The following is a 22,319-nucleotide window of genomic DNA, read 5'->3' as shown; positions in this document are numbered from 1 at the left end:
TTAACAATCTTTTAACAAAGCTAACTTCTTTTTTTTCATTCTTTTTTTTTTTTTTTTTTTTAGAACAGAACAATATGAATTTAATAATTACAAATATACATAAGGCTTTAGTATTGTACTGCATTGTTTTGAATGGTTATCAGCAACAGAAAAATGCAAAATCAGTTTTCAAAGTTGTTGAAATCAGAATTTGCCAAATACTCAAAAGTGGTAACATGTCGTGTAAGTGATACCACGCGACACGTAGAAGCAAACAGATGAAATAATAGAGCTCAGATCTTGAGTCAAACAGCACAAATAAATAAATAAATAAATAAATACACAAACACAAATAAATAAATAAATAAACACATAAATAAATGATTAAAATCTGTCTTTGACATCACTTGGTCAATAGGAGCATTTTTCTCCGTCATCAAAGAAGTGCTGAAGGCATGGTCCTGCAGACAGGAACAATGATCATCTGTGGACCACAACAGTGGCCCATGCATGTTATATAAAAACTATTTGGTCACGTACCAACTCATAGAAAAATAATGCCATGAAAGCATGCATATCATCTCAGACATGACTTATAAATAAATATCTAAACAAATAGATAAATGAATAGAACCCATCAAAGTATTTTTTTTTTATAAAATAGGTCAATGTGTGTCTAAGCTCTAACTGAGGTCAATGCTCTCCCTGACTGTATTCTGGATAAATGCCTTGGTCAGGTCCTACAGTTTGTACCGTATCCTAGCGACTATTTTTTTTTTGTACCTGGTTTTAATGAGCATTATCATGTTTTCATTCATATATTTTTTTTTTGAAGTATTTAAAGTACTTTATCCAGTCCTTGTAGATAGAAGTAAAAGTCCTATAAAATATGCAAACCTATGTACAGAGGAAAACAGAGCAAAAAAAGAAACAATTTACAGTATATTCATCGGTTTATGTATATATTTATATATATATATTTATATTCAAACTTCTGCTCTGTTTCTTGTTGTTTTTGAACCACTATACTTTGTTTTACTTTTCTCATGTAAACTTGCAGCTTAAAGTTGGAGCAAATGAGGATGAGGTGCTTGACATTCTGGTTCCCGTGGTCGTTCTGCTTCCCCCTTTTCTTATTTCACTCGACATGTGGAAACATGGGCTCGGTTCGGCGAGAGACATGAGTGATTGCTCAAACAAACCATTAGAAAAGCACAGACCGTGTCGACACCTTTTTCAATTTTCTCAGAGCAGCGGGGGCCAGTCAAAGAGGTCACACGGTGCGGCGATCTGGGATACCAGACATGTGACATTTAGCTTCAGTTGTTATTGTTAGCTCAAAGACAGCTCAGGTGGATGTGTGAGACGTTTTGTACCAACCCACCGTGGACACTGTCAGAGTGAAAAAAATGAGCATGATGGTCATCTGGCTTGCACTATATGCCATGCTCAGGGCATTGTTGTGTGGCACACACAAATAGAGAGGCGTCCTGGGATGTGATTGTGGCGTCTTTTAGCCTCTCTGGATTTGGAAGGTAAATGTTAAATTATGCAATCTGCTAAAAAGGTTAGACACAGACACTAGGGAAATGGCATAATGAGCAGTTTACAGGAAAACTAGTAACAGCACCCAACAGGAAGCATTGTCTTCCAAAGTGTCATATAGCCTTATAAATATTCATATATATAAATATTCATTGACTGATCTCCACCACCTGAATGCGTGTTGAACGCAGGGTCCAATAAATCCAAGTCTGTTGACCTTTTGCAAGAATGTAGTAGGTGTTCATAGCATTTTTGTAGACCATTATGAGAAACTGTACGCTAAAGCAATATGAAACCAGCCTGTGTGATACAGCAGTTGTAATGGATTAAATGGCTTTTCACACTTATTGCTTCATTTTACAGTTTCATTATGCTTTTATGTTTATATTTAACTGTATCACCACGTATAACATAAGGCAATATAACATCTTCTAAAGGATATGCTTCATGTCAAGTATCACCAGCAGAGATCCACACATTAACTGCCGAATGGGAAAGTACGTAAAACCTTCTCCCTTATTCTGTTCGGTGGGAAGCCAGCGCTCTAATTATCACATATTCATCAATATTACATCACCTTCATAACCATTAAAACCTTATGTCAGGTCCAGTAAGCTCAATCACATCTCTTATCAAGCCGTTTCAGTCGTAATCCTGAACTTTACCCTAGTTTTGACTCCAGCCAGTGGAACGTAGTCTCAGGTGCCCTGCACACAGCTTTGATAGTTAGTACCTGTGCTAACAGGTTACCTAATGCCCGCTTTTGTCTGACGTGTAATTGCATGAGTCTACTTTAATCCTAAATGCATTTTTTTTTTCATCAAAGACAATGGAAGGACCGACAGTGGTCACAATGTTTTGTTATATTGGACATGCACTGAAGCTCTCTACTCGGCTGAGAAATGATATGGATCTGGCTGTAGTTTTGACATCATAATAGCGCATTGGCTGCTTGCAGTGTGTGTTAGGTTTTTTTTTTCTTTGTTTTCTGAGAGCACAGTGCTTGATGGCAGATTCTGCAGGTGACAAGGCACACCTTGACATGGTGACAGCCCATACGCTACATGCACTTTACTGAATGCAAAAGAGAGCAAGGGTTGTGAGACGTATTCATTTTGGTTCAAGTTTCAAAGAGAAGTTTGTGTGTAAGTGTGTGTGGGTGCGAGTGTGAGTGTGTTTGTGAGTGTGTGTGTGTGTGTAAGCTCAAAAAGATATGTTTGGAATAGAGTCGAAGATAATTGTCCTTTTCCTCTAAAATCATTTAGCCTGATTCTCTTAAAGCCTGCTACTTAGATGTGGCTTTTTGCATTTTCAGATAATATTTACACCATATGTGTATTCTCACACATGTATCTTTTAGCAATATATTGTGTGTCAGCATATAGGTAATCAGAGATAGGAATGCCTGCAGTTTTGGGAGCTGCCAGATTTGCGATTCTTCCCAAGCAGAGCAATGTTTCAAACTCCAGCTAAAATCTACAAAAAATTACAGCTCAACATAGTCAGTAGCCGTTCTATATACATACACACATATATAAAATATGTGCATATAAATACATATATTTGTTTGTGATTAATATCTATTTATCCATATATACTGTATATATGAATACATTTGCTTGAATGCTTGTTATACATATATATGTACTGCAAATATAAACAAGTTCATATATTTCAAACGTTTCTGATGTTATTCTATCTATGAGGTTAGGATGTCAAGTTAAAAAAGATAAGGCTGTGATACGGAGCAGCCCCTCCCATGCACTCGCCATCCCTCCCAAGACAAAATGAGAAGAGAAAAAAATAAACATTTTGAGTAATTGTAAACTAGCGAAGTGAGAGACCCCATTTGGTCATCTGAAATAGTTTTGCCTGTATTCAAAAAGCATATCAGCAATATATATGTATATATACATGTGTTGTATATATTCGAAATGTACACTTCTTTTAAGTGCAACTCCTCAACCAGTTAACACTGACTGAAAGAGATGCAGTGGTCCGAGTATGTTAGAGCTACAAGTCCTCAGCAATAAAAATGTTTGGTCTTTTGGTCCCTAAAACAACTAAGGAATGACAGGTAAGACTCCCTGGAGACCGTTGCTATGGCTCTCCTTGGCAACGGTATCCCCTGGAAACGGACAGGCACTCCGAGCTAAAGATGGCCATCCCAAATCGAAGCCAATTTTGTGTCCTGAAAATATCACATTCCCTACTTAAGTTCTGTCTCTGGGAATTTGTCCCTTCTTGTTTCAAGCCTTATAAATTGGTCTTCAAAAGTCAATTGCCCCAAAACTCAAACCATCTTACAGAAAGATCTCCTACGGCAATCCTCTATTCAGTTTTTAAAAAGTTTGTTTTGTTCTTGTTGGACTTTTGACATCCATATTCCCTTTAAGAGTTCAGTGGGGTTGGTCATTGTGAGTAGATTTGATACAGTTTCTTTTACTTTTTTTTTCTTCCTTTTGTTCAAGTAAAAGTTTTTTGTGGTCCAGAAAAGGTAGCTGTCATTCAAGCAGGGCTTTTGTGGGGAAAGAGGTGTGTATATGTGTGCAGAAGAAAAAAGGTCCTGGGGCTAACCAGGCTGGTACAAATTCTCTCTGAGTTCCAAAGTTTTAGTAGTACATCCAAAAGGAGGTGTCCTTGACTTGGTCATCGCTCTCTCTCTCTCTCCTCTGTTTCTGAAGCAGCCTCAGTGGTCCAGATGTTGAGTGTGCACTCAAGTTGGCGCGTAGCAAGTAGTCAACGTATGATTCATCTCAAGAAAACCTGGAAAGCACACAATTAAGAAGAATTAGGAATCGTTGGAGTTGTTGAGAGATCAATGAAAACAAAATGAGGTTCAATGATTTTACGCACATTAAAGTACAGGATGCAACTTCAGGGGGATAAACACTTTTAGATATTATCATCAGATCTTGTACTGTACAAACATTCATGGTCACCAGAAGATGTTCCCTTAAGACCACACAGCCTGTGCCTTTAATTCTTAATCAAATATCTCAACCACATATTTGTGGTACCCAGAAGGTAATGGTAAAGCCCTGATTATTCATTTACCATTGAATCCTATTGAAACCGATCAATTTAGTTTATTTATTTAGTGGCATTCAAAACATTCAAAACAATTGCTTTTGCAGTAAAATCCTGCAAAAGCAATTGTATCAATTGTTATTCTATACTTCCATGTCCTCCTCCTTTTTAATCTAGCACCATCATTTGTCCCATACTCACCTTGATATTAGTAGCTATTGGTGCTTTAATTATTTACCCGAATTGTGCATCTAGGTCTTTTGGTTTTCAAAGAGACAGTTGGTTCTCTTCTGCACTTAAATAAACATTTAGTACAGAGAGACTGAATTCCTACATTACATTAGAAGGCACAAGACTTATTATTGATTGGGGGAAATAGCTGTTTGGATGCAGACGTTTTTGTATTTGCTCCTCTTTGTTAAAAGTTGCCATATTATCATTCCTTATGTGTCCTCCTGATACTCACTGTATTTGCATGCAGATGGAGCCGTGCTTACAGCACACCTGCCTTTCTAGTAAGTTCTGATCTGGATAAACAAAGACGATTTTGCTGAGGCAAAACAGTGTTGATCCTGTGGTGGATTATTGTGGCCTCATTTAAAACAGGTCTAATTTCCTGTGTGATAAAACTATTAAGTTGTTCTTTTATTATATATATAAATTTAACAGTTAAATCCTATTTTTGAATCAATTAAGGGATTTTAATCACTGTACAATTTAAACCTTCTTCCTCACATAAGGCTGCAGGCGGAGTACGCTCCCATCAGCCTGATAACACCTTTATGTTAACAGTGTGTTATTGTTATATCTGGATAAAGTTATAGTAAAACTTTGAATGCCAGCAGGAAATTTGCTGTATTTTTTTATCAGTTGCAATTTCAAACGCTGTTATAACTGTCAGTCTGCGGCAAGAAGAAGGGGAAAATCATGAAGATGTTTTCTCTGACATTCTGTTGAAAATGTTTTGATATATCAAAAGCAATGGAGCCACATATTTTTAATGCATTCGTCGGAGATTGCACTATTCTTCCTGCAGTGATTTGCCTCAGGACACTGTCTGGTATGGTTCAGTTAGTTTGTGTGTGGGTGATAAGTTGCCCTTGAATGAAGTCATCAGTGGTGAATGAATGACACAGGCTAAACTCTCCATCACTCAGATGAAGGGAGGAGACAAAGAGGAACGGCACAATTACCCGCCTGAGGGGTAATAAATGCCTCTCCCTTGGAAGCAATTCCTTCCCTGTGCAACACACTGAACCACTTACCAATTATCTTTTACCTACAGGGTAACATACAGGGTCACTTACTGTAAAGCTGTTGTACAAATGGAGGAGGCTACATGTAAGTAAATGCTGAGCGGTTTTGTTTGGTCGAACCAGCCATTAAAACCGACAGTAAAGCAATATATATCTGTCTCATTTTGGTACCAGATACATGTAAAGGGGCATAGAGTTTTATAACATTCAACATATTTCTTGCACATAATACACTATAAGTCATTAAACTGTAGAGATTGAGTCGTAGTGTTAGTATTTGGAGAATTTCTTGCCTTGTTTTCTTCTCGTCTTGCTTCCATTGACACTACTGGTACCAGTTAGCAGGATTGCCCACAGTACATCTTATACAATAATGAGCCACGGTGACATGGATCGAATTAACATTTACAAATGTGTGCTTGAAGTATCGGCGCCGAGGTAGAACTTCTGCAGATGATCAGTTAGTTTCTAGGCGGCTGCGAATGTTTTATGACATTCATAAAAGGTTACTGAAACCTCATCAGGCTGTGCCATAAGTGAGCCTGCCATTCCAGCATTCGTCAACGTTAATATTGCATTTGTTGTGCATGCATTTGTTCAGTTAATCGCCTATCATGCCAAAGTGACAACAAACACATTTTCCACACGAGCTCTGCGCTGCTGCGACGCCTCACCTGTCTTTCCCGGTGTGCGTCGGCTGCCCCGGCCACCAGGATGGCGGTGGCTGGCTGGGGCGGGGGCTAGTAGGGGCGGTTGGCGTCCTTTGGCCTCTTCAGCTGCACCTTGAGCCTTTTCATGCCGATCTGGAAGCCGTTCATTGACTGGATGGCAGCTTGGGCACTACCTGGGTTGTCGAAGCTCACAAACCCTGGGGGAAAGGCCAAAAAAGAGCAAGAAAGTGGGATAAGGTTCGATGAAGAGGCAAGGACAGTTTGAGGTTACAAAAGGAATAGATAGTGAGGATGAGATTCAGGGAGATGAAACAGTCTTTAACATACTTTCATAAAGCTTCACAATGAGAAGGAATTCATGTGGTCTGTGTATTAAACTAAAAACAATTGACATCAAATGTTTCTCTGCAAAAAAAATGCACTACGAGTCAACAGCATTAATATAACAATACAATATAGATATTTGTCTGCATAACAACAATGTCAACAACAGCAACAACAGGATTACAATAAAAACAAAGAGCAGCATGCAGCCAGAAGCACAACATGAACTTGGTAATGGGATTTGAAACCAAAACATCAACAATGGTCGTGTTGTTTTTGAGTTTCGGTTTTTGATTTCCACTCAGCAGTGGGAAAAGCATCAAATCGCAAATTAGAACCTGCATCTCAAAATTGCAACATGAATAATACAACGTTAATGCTGTGTTGTATTGATGAGCAAAAGCTACTTTGCAAATGGGTTGCACCTGACAGACTCTCCATTAAATATTCTCCACAATCCATTTATAATTTGCCACATAATTATATGTTTGGCTAAATTGTGCTGTCAGTGGCATAAAATGAGACAGCAGCTCTTTACCTCCTGTATTGTCAGCATGCATTACTGAGCTTACAGTAATATACAGAAAAAAAAGGTAGAGACTAAGTCAGAAGAGTTTGTTATAAAGAGCACAATGGCAATATAGCTGTGCAAATATGACATTAAAACACATTAATTTCCACACAACAGTTATGTTGCCGCTTTATGCTGAAATTAATTTGTTGCTTCATCAGTCCAGACTTAATAACACATGAAAACAAAGAGAAAACAGACTATTTGTGCATATTTATTAAAAAAGGGGAAAAAAAAAGAAAAACTATTGATGAAAGTATTCAGACCATTTGCTTTGACAATTGAAATTTAACTTTCCCATTTCTCTTCATCATCTTTGAGCTGTTTCTACGCCTTGATTGGACCTGAGTTATATAAAATCGATTTTGGAAAGGCACACTTCTGTCTGTGTAACGAAACCAAGCCTAGAGGAGGAAGGAGCTGCCTGCAGAGCTCAGAGACAGGACTGTCTCGAGGCAACAGAAGGCTACAAAAAGATTTCTGCTGCATTGAAGGTTCAAGAGCCTCAGTGGCCTCAGTTATTCTTAAACCTAAGAAGTTTGGAACAACCACGACTCGTCCTCGGGCTCACTGCTCAGTCAAATGGAGTAATTCAGGAGGAAAAAAACCTTGGTAAGAGAGGTGACCAAGAACCTGATTGTCACTCTGCTGCACTGAGCTGCAGAGATCTTGGAGGACGGGGGGGAAACTTCCAGAAGGACAGCCGCCACTGCAGGAGGACTCCACTGATCTGAGCTTTAGAGCGGCCAGATGGAGGCAGATGGAAATATCATGATTGAAAACCTGGTTCAGAGCACTCAGGACCTCAGACTGGGCCAAAGCATCCTCCAGGAGTCTAGCAGGGCGAAACTCACAGCCAAAACAACGCAGGAGCAGCTTGGGGACAACTTCGAATATGCTTGAACAACTCTGGTGAGACCTGAAAGTGTCTGTTCACCGACAGTCCTCATCCAGCCGGACACAACTTGAGACAATATGCATAGAGGGATGGAAAATCCCTAAATCCAGGTGTGCAGAGCTCATCACGTCATTCCCAAAAAGACCCGAGGCTGAAATCGCTGCCAAAGGAGCTTCATCTAAGTACTGAGAAAAGGGTCTGAATACTTTTATCAATTTGATTTTTCTGTTTTTTCCATTTCAGTGACTTGCAAAAATAAAATGCAAAATATTTCAAATGAAATTTTGTTTTCGCTTCGTGGCTTTTGGTGTAACTTGATTAGAGAAATAAATGAAATGATTTTAGTATAAGGCTGCAACATAACAACGTGTGAAAGAGTGAATACTTTTTGAATGCACTGTATATCACTGAAATATTCATCAAAATAAGAAATTATTCAGAGCTTCAAAAGAAAACAGCTTTAATGATTAATAGAGAAATCCAGACACACTCATTCTCCATTCCTTCTTTTTAGTAACAACCAGCTTTTGCACAACTGTAGAGAAACTCTCCACTGTTTTGTTTGCATTTTTCTTAAGGGAGGGGGGGAGGAGTTGAGAGGTTAGGAAGGTGGGGTGGGGTGGGGGGGTTGTCTGCAGTAAAGAAGGTGATTAGTAAAAAAGAATAATCAGAATAAATAACCAATAATCTCTTGGTTTTGTTCATTTTTACCCACCAAAGCATTTACTTTGGTTTGTCGCCCGATCCACAAACACTTTGGAGGAGATGACATTACCGAAAGGCAGGAACATCTGCATCAGCTCTCCATCCCCAAACTCCTGAGGGAGGTGGTAGATGAACAGGTTGCAACCCTCTGGTCCTGTCGACAGAAACACAGAGACAGAGAAAGGGAGAGAGAGAGGCGGGGAGAGAGAAAACAGAGATAAAGGGCAAAGGTCAGAGAAAAAGAGACAAGGAGAAAAGGAAATGTAAAAGGTTGACTGTGGCAGGAGAGGCAGGGGAATACTAAATCATAAGAATATAAGAAAATATAGAAGTTAAGAAAAAAAAAACAGAGGATAGAAGAGAGGCTGTGTTTTTCCTCACTGATTTTAAGCAGTAAAATGTGATGTCATACACTTCACGGACCAATCCATATTCAACAACATTTAAACATTCACTAGAGCTGGAACAATAGTCAGTTTGTGAAGTTAATCTGCAGCTGTTTGATGACGGATTAAATGTTTTAGTCAGTTTTCACACAAAAAAGCCAAAAAAAAACAACAACTCCTGAGCCCCCTGTTTCTGCTTCTCTTTGTCTCCTGTGATAGCTGTTGTTTGTATATATTTGGGTTTTGGACAAAACGAGACACTGAAAGAAAGTCACACTGGGTTTTGTGTTATAGATTACTTTCACTGTTTCCTCCTGAGGCAGGGATTTTTTTTTCTCCAAACATGAGATAACTTCTTATCCTGTTTCACTCCACACTCACAACCCCATGCACAGCAAACAACCCCGTCGCACTCACAACAGCATCTGCAATTAGCGTGTGTGTGTGTGTGTGTGTGTGTGTGTGTGTGTGTCCCTCTCATCAGCGAAGTTTTGGAGAGTTAATTTTCTAATTAAAGAGTCAGAGTTGCAGACAAACAGAAAAGTTGGGAGCACAGACAGTCATTAGTGGACAGTAACTCTGTTTGACAGTTTCAGCTTTAATGGAAAACTCAGGTTTAGTATTCACAGCTTTCATGTATCACTAATCAAATGACTAAATGCTTAAATGGTTACCCCTGGGACGCCACAGCTGTTCAGTGATTTGCATTATTTTGTTTATTTTCCACAAGAGGGCAGTAAGGTCCCGAGCTTGGCTGTCCCAAGCCAGGACAGGAGGTCAGTGAGTTCACTAGTAGGTCTGCAGCTCCGTTTGAAACACTCAGCAGTGTTAGTGAAGTTAGTTCCCCTACAGCAAGCGAGGAAATCCACTACATCATATAACTACAATAACGTCTACAGGTTTTTTTTTCTTTTTTCTTTTTTTTTTGGGACTTGGGATGAAAAAGTGAGAGTTCAGGCGTTTTAGTGTTATCTAAGAATTCAGGAGTGAATGAACTGAATATTTTACTTCTGATAGATCTCACAGACGAGAGCAGAAATCACACCTGGAAACAAAGCGAGGGGGCTGAACTGCCTGGGTATTTTTAAACGGACCTGTTTATTCTGTGACTACATGAAAGATGAAGAGAGAAGCAGTAAATGTTTGTAGCATATATGAATATTTAAAGAATAGTGATGTCTGTATACGTGTGTGTGTGTGTGTGTGTGTGTGTGTGTGTGTTACCTTCTCGTTGCTGCTGTGGGATGATGGGTGGAGGGTGGGGGAAGGCTTGGCTGATCTGTCCATATGCAGCGGGGTAGGCTGCTGAGACACACACACACACGGTGCGGATCAGATAACAGTCATGACTGCACAAACACGCACACGCACACACACACTCGGATACATACAAACAATGTGATATATGCAGGGGCACAGCAGGCAATCGATCAGATAACAGACAATAGAGTGTATACATGTTACGCACACACACACACACACACACACACACACACACACACACACTGAATACTGCAGGGAATAAATTGATGTAGTGAGACTGAAACACTTAATGTTACATGATCAAAATTCAAATTCAAACAAAGGCAAATCTTTATCTACTGCCTTTTCATTTCTCTCTGTCATCCCCACGCTCTCTCCTCTCTCTCTCCATCCATCCCTCTTTCTCTCTCCCCCACTCACACACATACACACACACACACACACACACACACACACACACACACACACACACACACACGCTCTTCCTCACGTAAACGCACACACAGATCAGTGGTGCTGTGAGAGTGACAGACAGACCTGCATACTGCTGGACTCCTGTGTAAGCCTGCTGGAGGGGATCAGCTGCAGTGGGACTTTGAGCTGCTCCAGCCGAGACACAGAGAGGGAGAGATGGAGGAGAAAAAGAAGGAGGACGAGGCGGAGGAGGAGGAGGAGGAGGAGGAGGAGGAGGGAGTAAGGATGGATGGAGGTGTGAGCAGGGTGAGGGAGATGATGCAAAGAGAGATGGGGGCGAATGTAGATGGAGGAAAGTGTGAGTAATGTATAACAAGGGTGAGAGGGAGGGGAGGGGAGGGATGGAGGAAGGGGATGATGGACAGATGAACAGACAGAAGAGGAGAAGCACAGAGGTTAGAGTCAAACAGCGCAACGTAAACTCGCTTTGTTTTCAGCTCTCGTTTGTGCGACTTTTTAATCGCTCTTCTTCCCAAAGCATTTGAAAAAAAAAAAAAAAAAACTTTGAGGGACCACAGTTAAAACAACGACAAAAAAACAAAAAAAAACACCAACACATGGCTCCACTATCACCACACCAAAAAAACACACACACAAAAAAAACTAAAAGTGCCATAAACACGAAGCTATTACACACAAACCCTATTAAGAAGAAATATATTTATATCTCTGACAATCTGCTGCAGTTAAACATGAAAAACAGGACAAGTACGATACACACTCACAGCACTGGATGCACCTGTTTCTATCACTTCACATGTAGGAGGTAAAGTTAATCATTTAAAAATGAAAGGTGAAAATTTCTCCCTGTGGTCCAAACACACTGGTTAACTACCACAGATGCTGCGCCGCACTTTATAACTGCCCATCTGTACACATAGTACATGCACATTTAGTACACCACTGAGGAAAACAAACATACACACACGCACGCACACACCAATAACACCGCTGTCACCAGAAAACCAAAGAAATAACTGAACACACCGTGGACTAACAACAACAACAACAACAACACTGAAAAACGGTTCAGATAGCCAAGAAAAAGGGGGGGAAGGCATGGGCTCAAATTAAACATCTGCAAATTTTTTTTAAAGCTCGTGAAGTCATGTTCAGAAATTATTTTAAAGGCTGCGATTGCACTGTAGATCATTCTCTATAAATCAGCTTTTGCATGAGAGACAGTTTGTAAATGTGACAGAGGTGAATATTTGGTTTCAAAAGTGGGAGAGACACAATGAGGTAAAATAGATGAATAGGTAAATGAAGAAAAAAATGTATTTTCCACATTAAAAAATGCACTTATATGCTTTTAAAATTCCTTTCTATCAAGGACACATTAGATAATGTTTTTAACATCTGTTCTGTCCTCTCTTTCATTGTTAGTGTCCTTCTCCTCATATAACTCATGTTTATTGCATAAAAATATCCAGAAAAGACAAAGTAGTCAGTGTCTGAGTATTGTCTGCAGGTTTCCCCATAAGGTTTATATAGTAGCACCGACAGCCTTCAGCAGTGAGATAGGACAAAAATCGGTTGAATGTATCAACGTTTTTTATCAGTTCACATCTTCCCACGTCCAGGTTTTTTTGGCAGCTGGACAAGTAAAATCAACTCGAAAGTATTTAAGTGAAGGTGGCGCCTCCGATCCCCGGTGGAAATTACACCTTTGTGTGTAGAAAAGCTCTGAAGTTGTAGAAGGAAATTTGTGGGCAAATTATATTGAAGGTGAAGCTACACAAAGACTGAAGGAGAAAGAAATGCTCTCTGTCAACATCCGACTAAAGGCTCACAGCAGAAAAATCTGCACTCAGGACTTTCGGATGTAAAACCGAGGCTGAAATTTCTACTTTGTGACTTTAACGGGCATGTCTAAGTTCAATGTTACAGTATGAGAGTGTAGAGTTAGGCCCAGTTTTCTGCTTTAAACCTGAACTCTTTTTTTTCTTCACATTCACAAACCAGAATTTCTCATGCAAGCATACAAAGACAGAACCACAGGCATTGAAAGTATTTCTTAACATTATCTCACAAGCTCAGAATATTTTTGACCCTTGTTTGAGCCTATAGATAAGTGGGATGACAGGCTGGAGGAGGAAGGAGAGAGAGAAAGAGGAAAGAGGACGAACAGGAGGGAGAGCGCTACCTTCAGAGAGAGAGGAGAGGAAGCAGCCACCCTGAACCCCAAAACAACTTCGCGGAGCCACGCCCAAGCCGTTTTTCTCCGAGTCCTCCCTAAAAACCACCTCCTGCAACACTGGGGAGACAAGAGTGTACAAAAAAAAAAAAGGAGAGATTTTTCTTCCACCTCTTCACAAACAGGACCAATGAGGTACCAGCCACGGCTCATGACACAAGCGCATACTCAGGCTCCAGCAGCCCATAAGCACCTTTGCCAAACACTCATCTCCTCGACATGCTCACTGACTGTGGGCTACTTTCGTCTGGCCTCGGCCTCCTGAACATGCTTCTAGGCTATTCACGCCTGTAAGCCAGCAGCATGCACACTTTCCTGTTACAATCAGTTGTGTGTCTACAGGGCTTCAAGCTTCATTTTCACAAAAATCACAGTTTTACATAACAAACAGCGTATTTATAATGCATATTGCATTATCTTTTTTTCTTTTTTCGGAGACTTTTCCTCCATATTTCAGAGATTTCTTTCATGTTTTTGCGTACGTACATACGTGCCCCTGAATTTATCGGACTTACCAGGGTAATGGTGTATCCCGTTGGTGAAGACAGCCTCTGCAGGGGGCTGCCCGTTTGCCTGGGGGGGCGGCATGCCAGTAAAACCATTTACACTAATGGGGGAGGGGATGCTGGTCACTGTGGGGGCGCTGATGCCTGGAGGAGTGCTGCCACCTGCAGCCACGGAGCACACACACACACACACACACACACAGAGGAACAGTATAAGCTTTCCGCTGTGTTTTTAAAAAAAAAAATTTTTCCTGCGACATTATGGAGAAGTTTTACTTTGACTGGCCACCTAGTAACTCTTGGAAATGTCAGAGGGGCCGGTCCAGTGGTCCGGTGAAGACACTAAATGTCAGGGCTGATTTCTTGTCCCTGTATAGCCCTTACTGTGACACAACAGCCATTAGATGTGAATCTTAGCCGTATACTGTATGAGAAATAGTGAAAAACTGTGTGCTACCTCACAATTGGTATCAATCATGTATTTGTCTCAGATGATTGGATCTCATGCCACAATGCATTTTGTTCATTTGCCCCTGCCAATCCCTCTTAGAACACTTACAGTATAGGTTCTGTGTTTAAATAGGCCTATTTAAAGCCTCTGCTCTTTGTGGCTTGTCACTGTATTTTTCCACTGCAATGCAACAGCGGGGCCTTAAAGCAACACTCTGTTTTTTATTCACTCCTGCTGAGTTAAAAAAAAAAGAAGAAGCTTTTCTTCTGTCGTCTGCGATGTTGACATTTGTAAATTTGACAGGGAGGATACACAGGATAAATAGGTCTGCCACTTTAGAGATAATAGAAGTGTCACATTTTATTTGAAATTAAATTTACCGTCTGAATGTTGGGAAATAAACAACATATTATTTGACTTTTAATCACCTGCTCAAATGAAGAATTGTCAGAGTTTAAGCTTAGTAGATGCTGCCATGTGCTCCACTGGAGTTATTCATAAAATGTCAGTTAAGTCAGGTTATTGTTCTCTTCACTATCACAAAATGGAAAAATCCCAGCAAACTGTGCTGAACACATCATTATGACACCGTTTTGAGAGGAAATGTGAAGATGGTTTCATTGGATTTGACACTAAAAATGATACAAAAAGCTCAGATTAAAACAAAGGGCTTTTAAGTCACATTCTTGTATGACACCAGCATGAATGTAAACTAAAGGCTGCATTGAAGGTTTGAAACATCTTCTACAGACGCATTTTGTTCTTCAGGGAATGAAATAGTGTGTGCACAGTGGAACAGCTGCTGTTTCCTTTGTGCAAAGGTATAAAAAACACAGTATTATCTGACTCTGGTCGTATTATCGTCAAGTGTTACCTGACGTGGGGGTCAGCGGTGCTCCTGGGAGGCCATTGATGGTTGCCATGTGTTGCATCTGGGCAGCTGCAAAGGCTGCCATTGGACTGAGGTAGCCTCCCTGGCCTACTGATGCCATTAATGCCGCCTGCTGCTGCACCTGCACAGTGGAGGAGAGGGGATTGTAAGGTGGGTGGAGAATAATGAAAAGAAAGAGGAGAGAGATTTAGAGGTTGCTGAGTTAAGAGAGAAGGGGAAAAAAGGACAGAGTGGAGGAATAAAGGGAAAGTGAGGCACAGCACAGAGGCAGGAAATTGAGACTATTGATAGAAAGCAGGTATTGAGCCTTAAGAAATGTGTTATTTTTCCTCTAAGCCAATATTAATAGAGGCATTTACGTCACACCCTGGGGAGGTACAGGAATCCAAATTGGAGGGAGTTCATCTTTCTTCACTATTCCACATTCACGAGTGAACTATAGGCATGAGCGTTTAATCTCTGTGGTTCATTGAACGAGTAAGTGTAGATAAAACAGATGCTTTGCGGGGCGTCTTGCCTGAGCGTAGGCTCCGTAGGCTCCGAACTGCAGGGCCATAGGGTTGAAGATGCCCATCTGACCGGCCATCTGCTGCATGCGGCGGATGGTGCGCTCCTTATCCGTGTCGGCGAACTTTACCACCAGACTGGATGAGGCCCCCTGTGCACCCACCCATCCATCCACCCACACACACAGAAACACGCACACACGCAGTACATGTTAGTGTGTACTGACGGACACATGACATCTGCTTGTATCTATGTTAACATACAGTACATATACACACACACACACATCCTCTCTTATATAGATCGTGCCAGAGCGATGGCCTCAGAGCTGCAGTCGGCGGCCCGATGCTCTGAAATAGTTAGGAAGGGTCATACGCAAAGGACAAATTTCCTCGCTGGGATTAATAACGTATAACTTAACTTTACTTTAAGAAGGTAATTAAGCGCTAGGTGACTCATCTCTCTATGTGACTCACCTCTCTCACATAAATCTACACGCACGCTCACACAGTTATGGTGTACTCACAGGCATTGTCTGGCTGCCGTGTAGTGCACTGATGGCTGCCTGAGCTTCAGCATGAGAGGAGTATTTTACAAATGCACAGCCTAGATAGAGAAAGAGAGAAAGAGAGAGAGAGAAGGAGGATAAAATGAGTAAAGGGTAAAAAACGAGAGAGTGAGGACAAAGGAGAAAAGTTTTCTGGAAAGTATATCATACAGAATCACAGCAAAACACTGCCAGTAACAAGACAAGAAGTAAAAAAGTTTCCCTTTTTTGTTGTTGTTGTTGTTTTTTCTCCACCCAGGTTAAGTTCCCTGCAGCATCACAGCAACAAACATTGAGTAAACAAAGCCCCTCTTTGCCGAGCACGGTTGCATCGGCGTGGATCGACACTCAATAAGCAGGCTGAACATGCCTCTCTGACACCATTAACAACTTTGGGATCCTCTTGATGGGGCTTAAAATGCCACAGCATTCTGGTGTCGCTTACTATTGACAAGCCCTGTTGATGAATTTGAATGATCAAGTTCCCAGTAATTATTGAGCTAAAGCCCACTTAGCCGAGTAAGCTGGCTGATGAGGCCTTGTTAATGGAGCTTCACGGAGGAATCAGAATGATCAAGCCCACTGTAATCATTAGGCTTAGTTATCATCGGGCCTCATTGATTGGCCGCTAAGCCCACTGATGAACTTCATGCAGTGAACTTGTGTAGCTCTCTAACATTTTGAAAGGACATTTTTTTTTGGCATGACATGAAGCCCGATTGGTTAATAAGGTGGTTGACTTAGGTTTTTTTTTTTTTGTCACTTTATCAGAGTCTTGTAGGTTGACTCATGAGGTTAATAGGGTTCATCTGTGAAGAGTTTGCTGGTTTATATCTCTCCTCCTCCCTGTGGGGAAAAGCTTTCTGATGGCATTCACTGTTGAAATTTACAGAATCTACAGTATTCTTATGCAAGCAGTCCTCTGATGATTGTGAAACAGCCCGCTTTGACATCACTCAACATGGAGTGTTTAAGGAGAACTTTGCAAAGTCACCAACTTTGAAAGGCCAAATCATTTCTGTGCAGTAGCCTGTGAAAAAATAAAAAAAAAGAGTCTGCTGGCTCAAAGTCATAAACAGCTATAAACTCACCTTTGCTGTTTCCGTCGGGACCTCTGAGAATGGTGCATTCCTCGATGCTGCCGAAGGACTCGAAAAGGCGCCGCACATCATCTTCTGACTGTTGCTTGTTGAGCATGCCCACAAAGAGCTTTCTGTCTTCTAAAAGGAAATGGAATAGGTCACGATCAGAGGATCAGAGATGCCTTTTGATATTCTACAAAAAAGACAAGCACCATGTTCGCTGAAATAGCAGAGATTTGCTCGCTCTTAGTTCCATGCAAAAAATCATCAGGGGGAAGTTTTGTGATACTACATAATGAAAGATGTCGTGTTATTCACCCGTTTATTCATGCTACAAACATCTTTGGATTCCCACAGAAGCATCTTATTCTTTTTTTCCTTTTTAGCTGAGAAATGTTTGGCTCTGTTGCCACTAAAAGCTCCAGTATTTTCAGTAACATTCTCCGTTTGCTGTTTGTTGCTGGGCCGGTCGGGAGTGTAAGAGGTTTAATCAGAACTTATTTTGATGAGACTGCAACAAAAAGAATAAAACTGCAGAAGCAAACACCTGAAAGAGGATTCTCTTTTGCAAATACAAGTTGACCCCCATCCATGTAACATGAATTACACATAATTATTTCATCCAAACAAACAGAACAAAAAAGAAAAAAAACAACACTTCATCAGCTCCAACCAAAAAACTGGCAAAAAAATCTAAAAGTGATAAAATAACAATAGAAAATCACTGACAGACACTGGTGCAGTAAATATTAACGGCACTAATGTTGCAGTTTTTGCTCATATTCAGAGGTACTTGCTTAAACAACATCTGTTTTTAAATGGGGGTTAAAATAATAATGTGTTTCTGATGTACTAAAAGCGCATTTGCTTAAAATAAGACAGAGCTACAGAGCAGGCTTGTTAAGTTATTCACAAACGTTTCCACCTGTTTTTCTGTGTTTCCATTACAATGCTGAAGTGGAAGATTAGTTTGTGATTAAGGCGACCGAAACGATCTTCAGCGCGATCCCTGTCCTCGGGGAGCACAGTTGGCACTACGCCCTCAGCGGGAGCTCTTGTCACAGATGCTCGTGATACGGCGTGGCAAAGTTTGCCTAATGGCAATGACACAACGCTCAGTCACATCACATTCAGTCGCTGACCGGTAAATCTATCTTCATAACCAGCTGCCCTAATCCCCTGCTTTGTGACAAAATGAATATTGTTACTAGCTAATATTTCACTCAAAGTCAGACTGGGCCTGTTTTTGGCTTATAGCAGCAGAGAAGCTCCACATTTAAGATAAGGTGCTCCTCCTCCTCTTACGCTGAGTGAAAATTGTGGGTGTTCAGTTATTCCGGTGCTTCATTGTTATCGTCTTGCTCTGCACCAACTCTCAGCTCTCTGCCTGTGATATCACTGTGCCAGAGACTATACAAAACTACACAGGACCCAGAAAAATGAAAAGAGGCCACTGTTTCTGCTCATTTATTTTAGGCAGCCAGCCACACCTGTAATTTCACAATTACAGTTTTAGTGCACAATAATGTGTTTTTGCTTCTTTTTTTGTGTGTGAATAATCCTGGAATCTAGAATTCACATGTCACACACTATGATGCTGTATATCCACACATTTCCAGGAGAAGAACAAACACTTATATTGAATTTTATAGGATGAATCATCAATAAGGTGAATCTGCAATTTTCCTTTGATCGTATTATCTACATACTATAGATGAATACCTATGTGCAGAGATGACGTCCTTTACACAACATCCTGCTAACTCTTTCAGCAGATGTGACGATGACGTGAGATGACACGACGTCCTATACCAACGACATGTGACAGTCCACGGGCCCGACTCCCACTAATCAGATGTTTTGTCTCACAACATCAGTCATTTAAAGCTACTATATACCTATAGCTAAGGAACAGCACCTGTCACAGGCGGTAGACAAGACAGATGCGCTGGCGTGTCTGTCCTCAGGTCGAGACATAATTAAAATTTCAATCTAAGTGAAGTTCCACCACAGTCTTTTCCTTAAGGGCTTCGTCTAAATAGAGCAACGCATTTGTTGTTGTGATTATTATTATTAACACACTGTCAAACAAACAAATCAAAATAAATACAAACATCAAACAGAGGTAATAATGAAAAAGTCAGAGTTGACTCCAGCAGACAACCGTTCAAAATAAAACGCCTAGTTTCTGCACATTAGGTAAAAAATACCAATACAAATATGCTTTTTGTTCATATTAGCACTGCACCAATTGAGTGCACTCATTGGTCTATTCCTCTTTTACGAATACATAGCAACCATCTATTTTCACTTAGCAGCAGCAGCTGTTCTCTTCCACCTCAAAACTGACATTTCAGTACATTTTGTGAGACGTCTCTCTCTCTGAAAACAGGTCACAACCTCAACCAAATGTCTTTTTCCCTTTTTATCTATCTACCAACTTTAACTTTTATACTGCTATACTGCATTTACAGTCATGCTTAAGTAAAAGTATAGACTATTACTGTATGAGCAAAAAATGTTTAAACTGCCCATTATTACCTATAATGATTTTGGAGTTATATTGCTTCTGCATTAAAGTGTGTATTGCAAGTTATTCCTCTAAATGTTTGTGGTTGATCTAATTTTAGCAACTTTTTACTCTGTTGGGTAGTTTAATCTGCAGCAATGAATCATCATCTATAACATCATCATATGTTTGCAGCACTGCCGTCCTGCAAGAACCTCGTATCTCTGAAAAGTCAACTTTTAATGAGCTCAGAAAAGTCAGTCGTGTTTTCAGCATCTTCCAGCAAATCCGAGAGGAGCTACAGTAGTTTATTTATCTTAAGAAGGGGGAGATTTTTCCTCAACCCCATGAAGCAACACTTAAACCTTTCAAAATCAACACTTACACATTTAGAGATATACGCAGTGGAGGAAAAAATAAAATCAGCCTCTGTTGTGGAGTGAAAGAGTAAAGTTACAAATACTAGTACCTCTGATTTGTACTTGTGTAAATGTACTCAGTTACATCCCACCTCTACAAAAAGAAATGGTGCAGATACAAATCCTAGATGTCAGAGCTTAAATAAAATATAGGCAGTCAGAGGTCGAGCTGGAGTTCATTAGTGTCAGCACATGACAGACAACATGAGTCACTGAGCGAGTGTCTGAGGGGAACTGAGAAAGGCAGACGGAGAAAGTGTGTTAGTGCACAACAGCACCAGATGTGTCAGCGTCTGTTTTTTTTACGTTACAAAGAATCTGAGCTTTGTGGAAATGGATGTATACGTTGGGAAATTAATGAGCCTCAGTGCAATTGCATTTGAATGCGCTCTGCAAATTAACGCGTGTCTGCGGCGCGTGGGTAAATGAGTGTGTGTGTGCGCATGTGTGCATGCATGCATGCTTAGGGTCCGTTCCCCGCTGCCTGTGCCTGACAGGGTGTCCTTGCCGAGTCAACAAGACTAATCTGCGCTCTGGCCTTGCACTGGGAGTGGGGGGGGGGTTTACAAGAGCGGAGCGCACATCAGGGTTGGAGGACACACACATATGGTCACACAAGCACACACACACAAATCTTGAAACGTTAGCCTCCCACACATACAGTACACAGTCATGGTACACACACCACACACCTCACACCCCGGCCAAAGTCTACAGTTCCCCAGGGAAGACACTAATAAACATTACATCTTTCTTTGGGTAGGGACTGTTAACACACACACACACACACACACACACACACACACACACACACACACACACACACACACACACACACACACATGCATACATGTACACACACTCATTCAGCTAGAGAGAAAATCAATATACACCAGAGTCTCAACAACAATGTGCAGCTCTCTCTCTCATACACAGACAGAATATGACAATGACTCTCCTTCATTTTCCTCGGCTGTATTTTAACAGAACTCCTCCTTGCTCCTACAGTTATCAGTAAGTGGTGGAAAGTAACTAAGTAATATTAGTCAGATATAGTTAGTTACTTGTCAGATTAAGTTTTTTAAAATTCAATTCAATATTAAAAACAGATGAAAATCTACTTAAACACAATCTAAGGGGGATTCTAAAGATTAAAACCAGCGGCTCTCAGTATATTTGGGTTGTTTGTTTCAGAAAGCTGTGTCTATTGCCGTGGCCCCTCGCCGCTGTGTTTCAGATGTCTGTGCTGAGCTGTAAGCTGTTCCACCCAAGAATGATTTTCCCATTAAACCTCTCAGATGGCTTCATTTAAACAGCTGTTCCAGGCCCAGAGATGTTGAATTATAAATTATTTCACAGAAAAAGAGACAAATTAAAGAAAAGCAAATATAACTTTGTTTCTTCTTCCTCCCTTTCCTCATTAATCATCATTTTTCCGGGGGCCCAACTCTTAGTTTAGGAGCCACTGGACCACATTATCTAACTTTATGTGAATTTCTTTTTTTTTTACTGCTACAACAGTAAAATGCTCCTTCGCTGTTAATATAACTGTATATAATAAAGCAGTAATAAGTTAGTGACAGAGGATATTTCTTCTGAGGAACTGGAACTTTTACTTTTAACACTTGAAGCATGTTTTACTAATAATACTGTGATTTTAGTTAGAAGTAGGAATTTTGAATGTAGGACTATTACTTGGCTTTAACAGTGTTATTCTAGTACGCGTACTAATGTAAAATATCTGAATCTACTCCTACAATCAGACATGTGTGCAATAAAATGTCCAGTTTTGCTTTAATGCTGAAGAAAATAAGAATAAAAGAGGACAGAGAAGGACAAAGGACACAGACACTGAAGGAATCTCAGAGAAAATGAAACTGCAGAGAAAAAAAAAAAGAGGAGAGGAAGTGAAGTGTGCCCCAGACATACATGCAGAGAAAGATAGACCCAAATAACAGACAGAGGCACGGACGTCCTGCATTGCCCTCACTTTGCTTCCTCACGCTCGGTGCTCGCTTCTGTTCCCTCCCGCTCCATCAATCATACTCACAGCGCCGCACCACCAAACTAAATAGCAGAGGATGTCGCACACGCTCCCTTCCTTTTC

General features: G+C 40.6%; 1 protein-coding gene across 7 annotated transcripts in view; it reads right to left on the bottom strand.

Annotated features, from left to right (window-relative positions):
- Window positions 1-748: 748 nt before the first annotated feature.
- Window positions 749-22,319, bottom strand: part of celf4 (CUGBP, Elav-like family member 4) — an 87,826-nt gene continuing 66,255 nt past the window's right edge. The window contains exons 4-14 of one of the 7 annotated variants that reach the window (XM_085776041.1): window positions 17,294-17,422; window positions 16,182-16,261; window positions 15,666-15,806; window positions 15,131-15,269; window positions 13,815-13,967; window positions 13,249-13,359; window positions 11,166-11,228; window positions 10,590-10,670; window positions 8,990-9,133; window positions 6,485-6,678; window positions 749-4,290 (exon numbers count right to left, since the gene is read on the bottom strand). In XM_085776041.1, the coding sequence (XP_085632167.1) occupies window positions 6,551-6,678; window positions 8,990-9,133; window positions 10,590-10,670; window positions 11,166-11,228; window positions 13,249-13,359; window positions 13,815-13,967; window positions 15,131-15,269; window positions 15,666-15,806; window positions 16,182-16,261; window positions 17,294-17,422 (1,169 nt within the window). In that variant the 3' untranslated portion in view covers window positions 749-4,290; window positions 6,485-6,550. The remainder of the gene's footprint in view (window positions 4,291-6,484; window positions 6,679-8,989; window positions 9,134-10,589; window positions 10,671-11,165; window positions 11,229-13,248; window positions 13,360-13,814; window positions 13,968-15,130; window positions 15,270-15,665; window positions 15,807-16,181; window positions 16,262-17,293; window positions 17,423-22,319) is intronic. The other 6 variants (XM_085776044.1, XM_085776042.1, XM_085776043.1 and 3 more) reach the window with 6 other exon arrangements.

This window comes from Trachurus japonicus, chromosome 5 (genome assembly GCF_045865225.1).
Source record: "Trachurus japonicus isolate A0001 chromosome 5, Traja_1.0".
In the NCBI taxonomy this organism is placed as follows: Eukaryota; Metazoa; Chordata; class Actinopteri; order Carangiformes; family Carangidae; genus Trachurus; species Trachurus japonicus.
The sequence above is the reverse complement of the archived record's forward strand: the minus strand, read 5'-3'. Positions and strand labels throughout refer to the sequence as shown.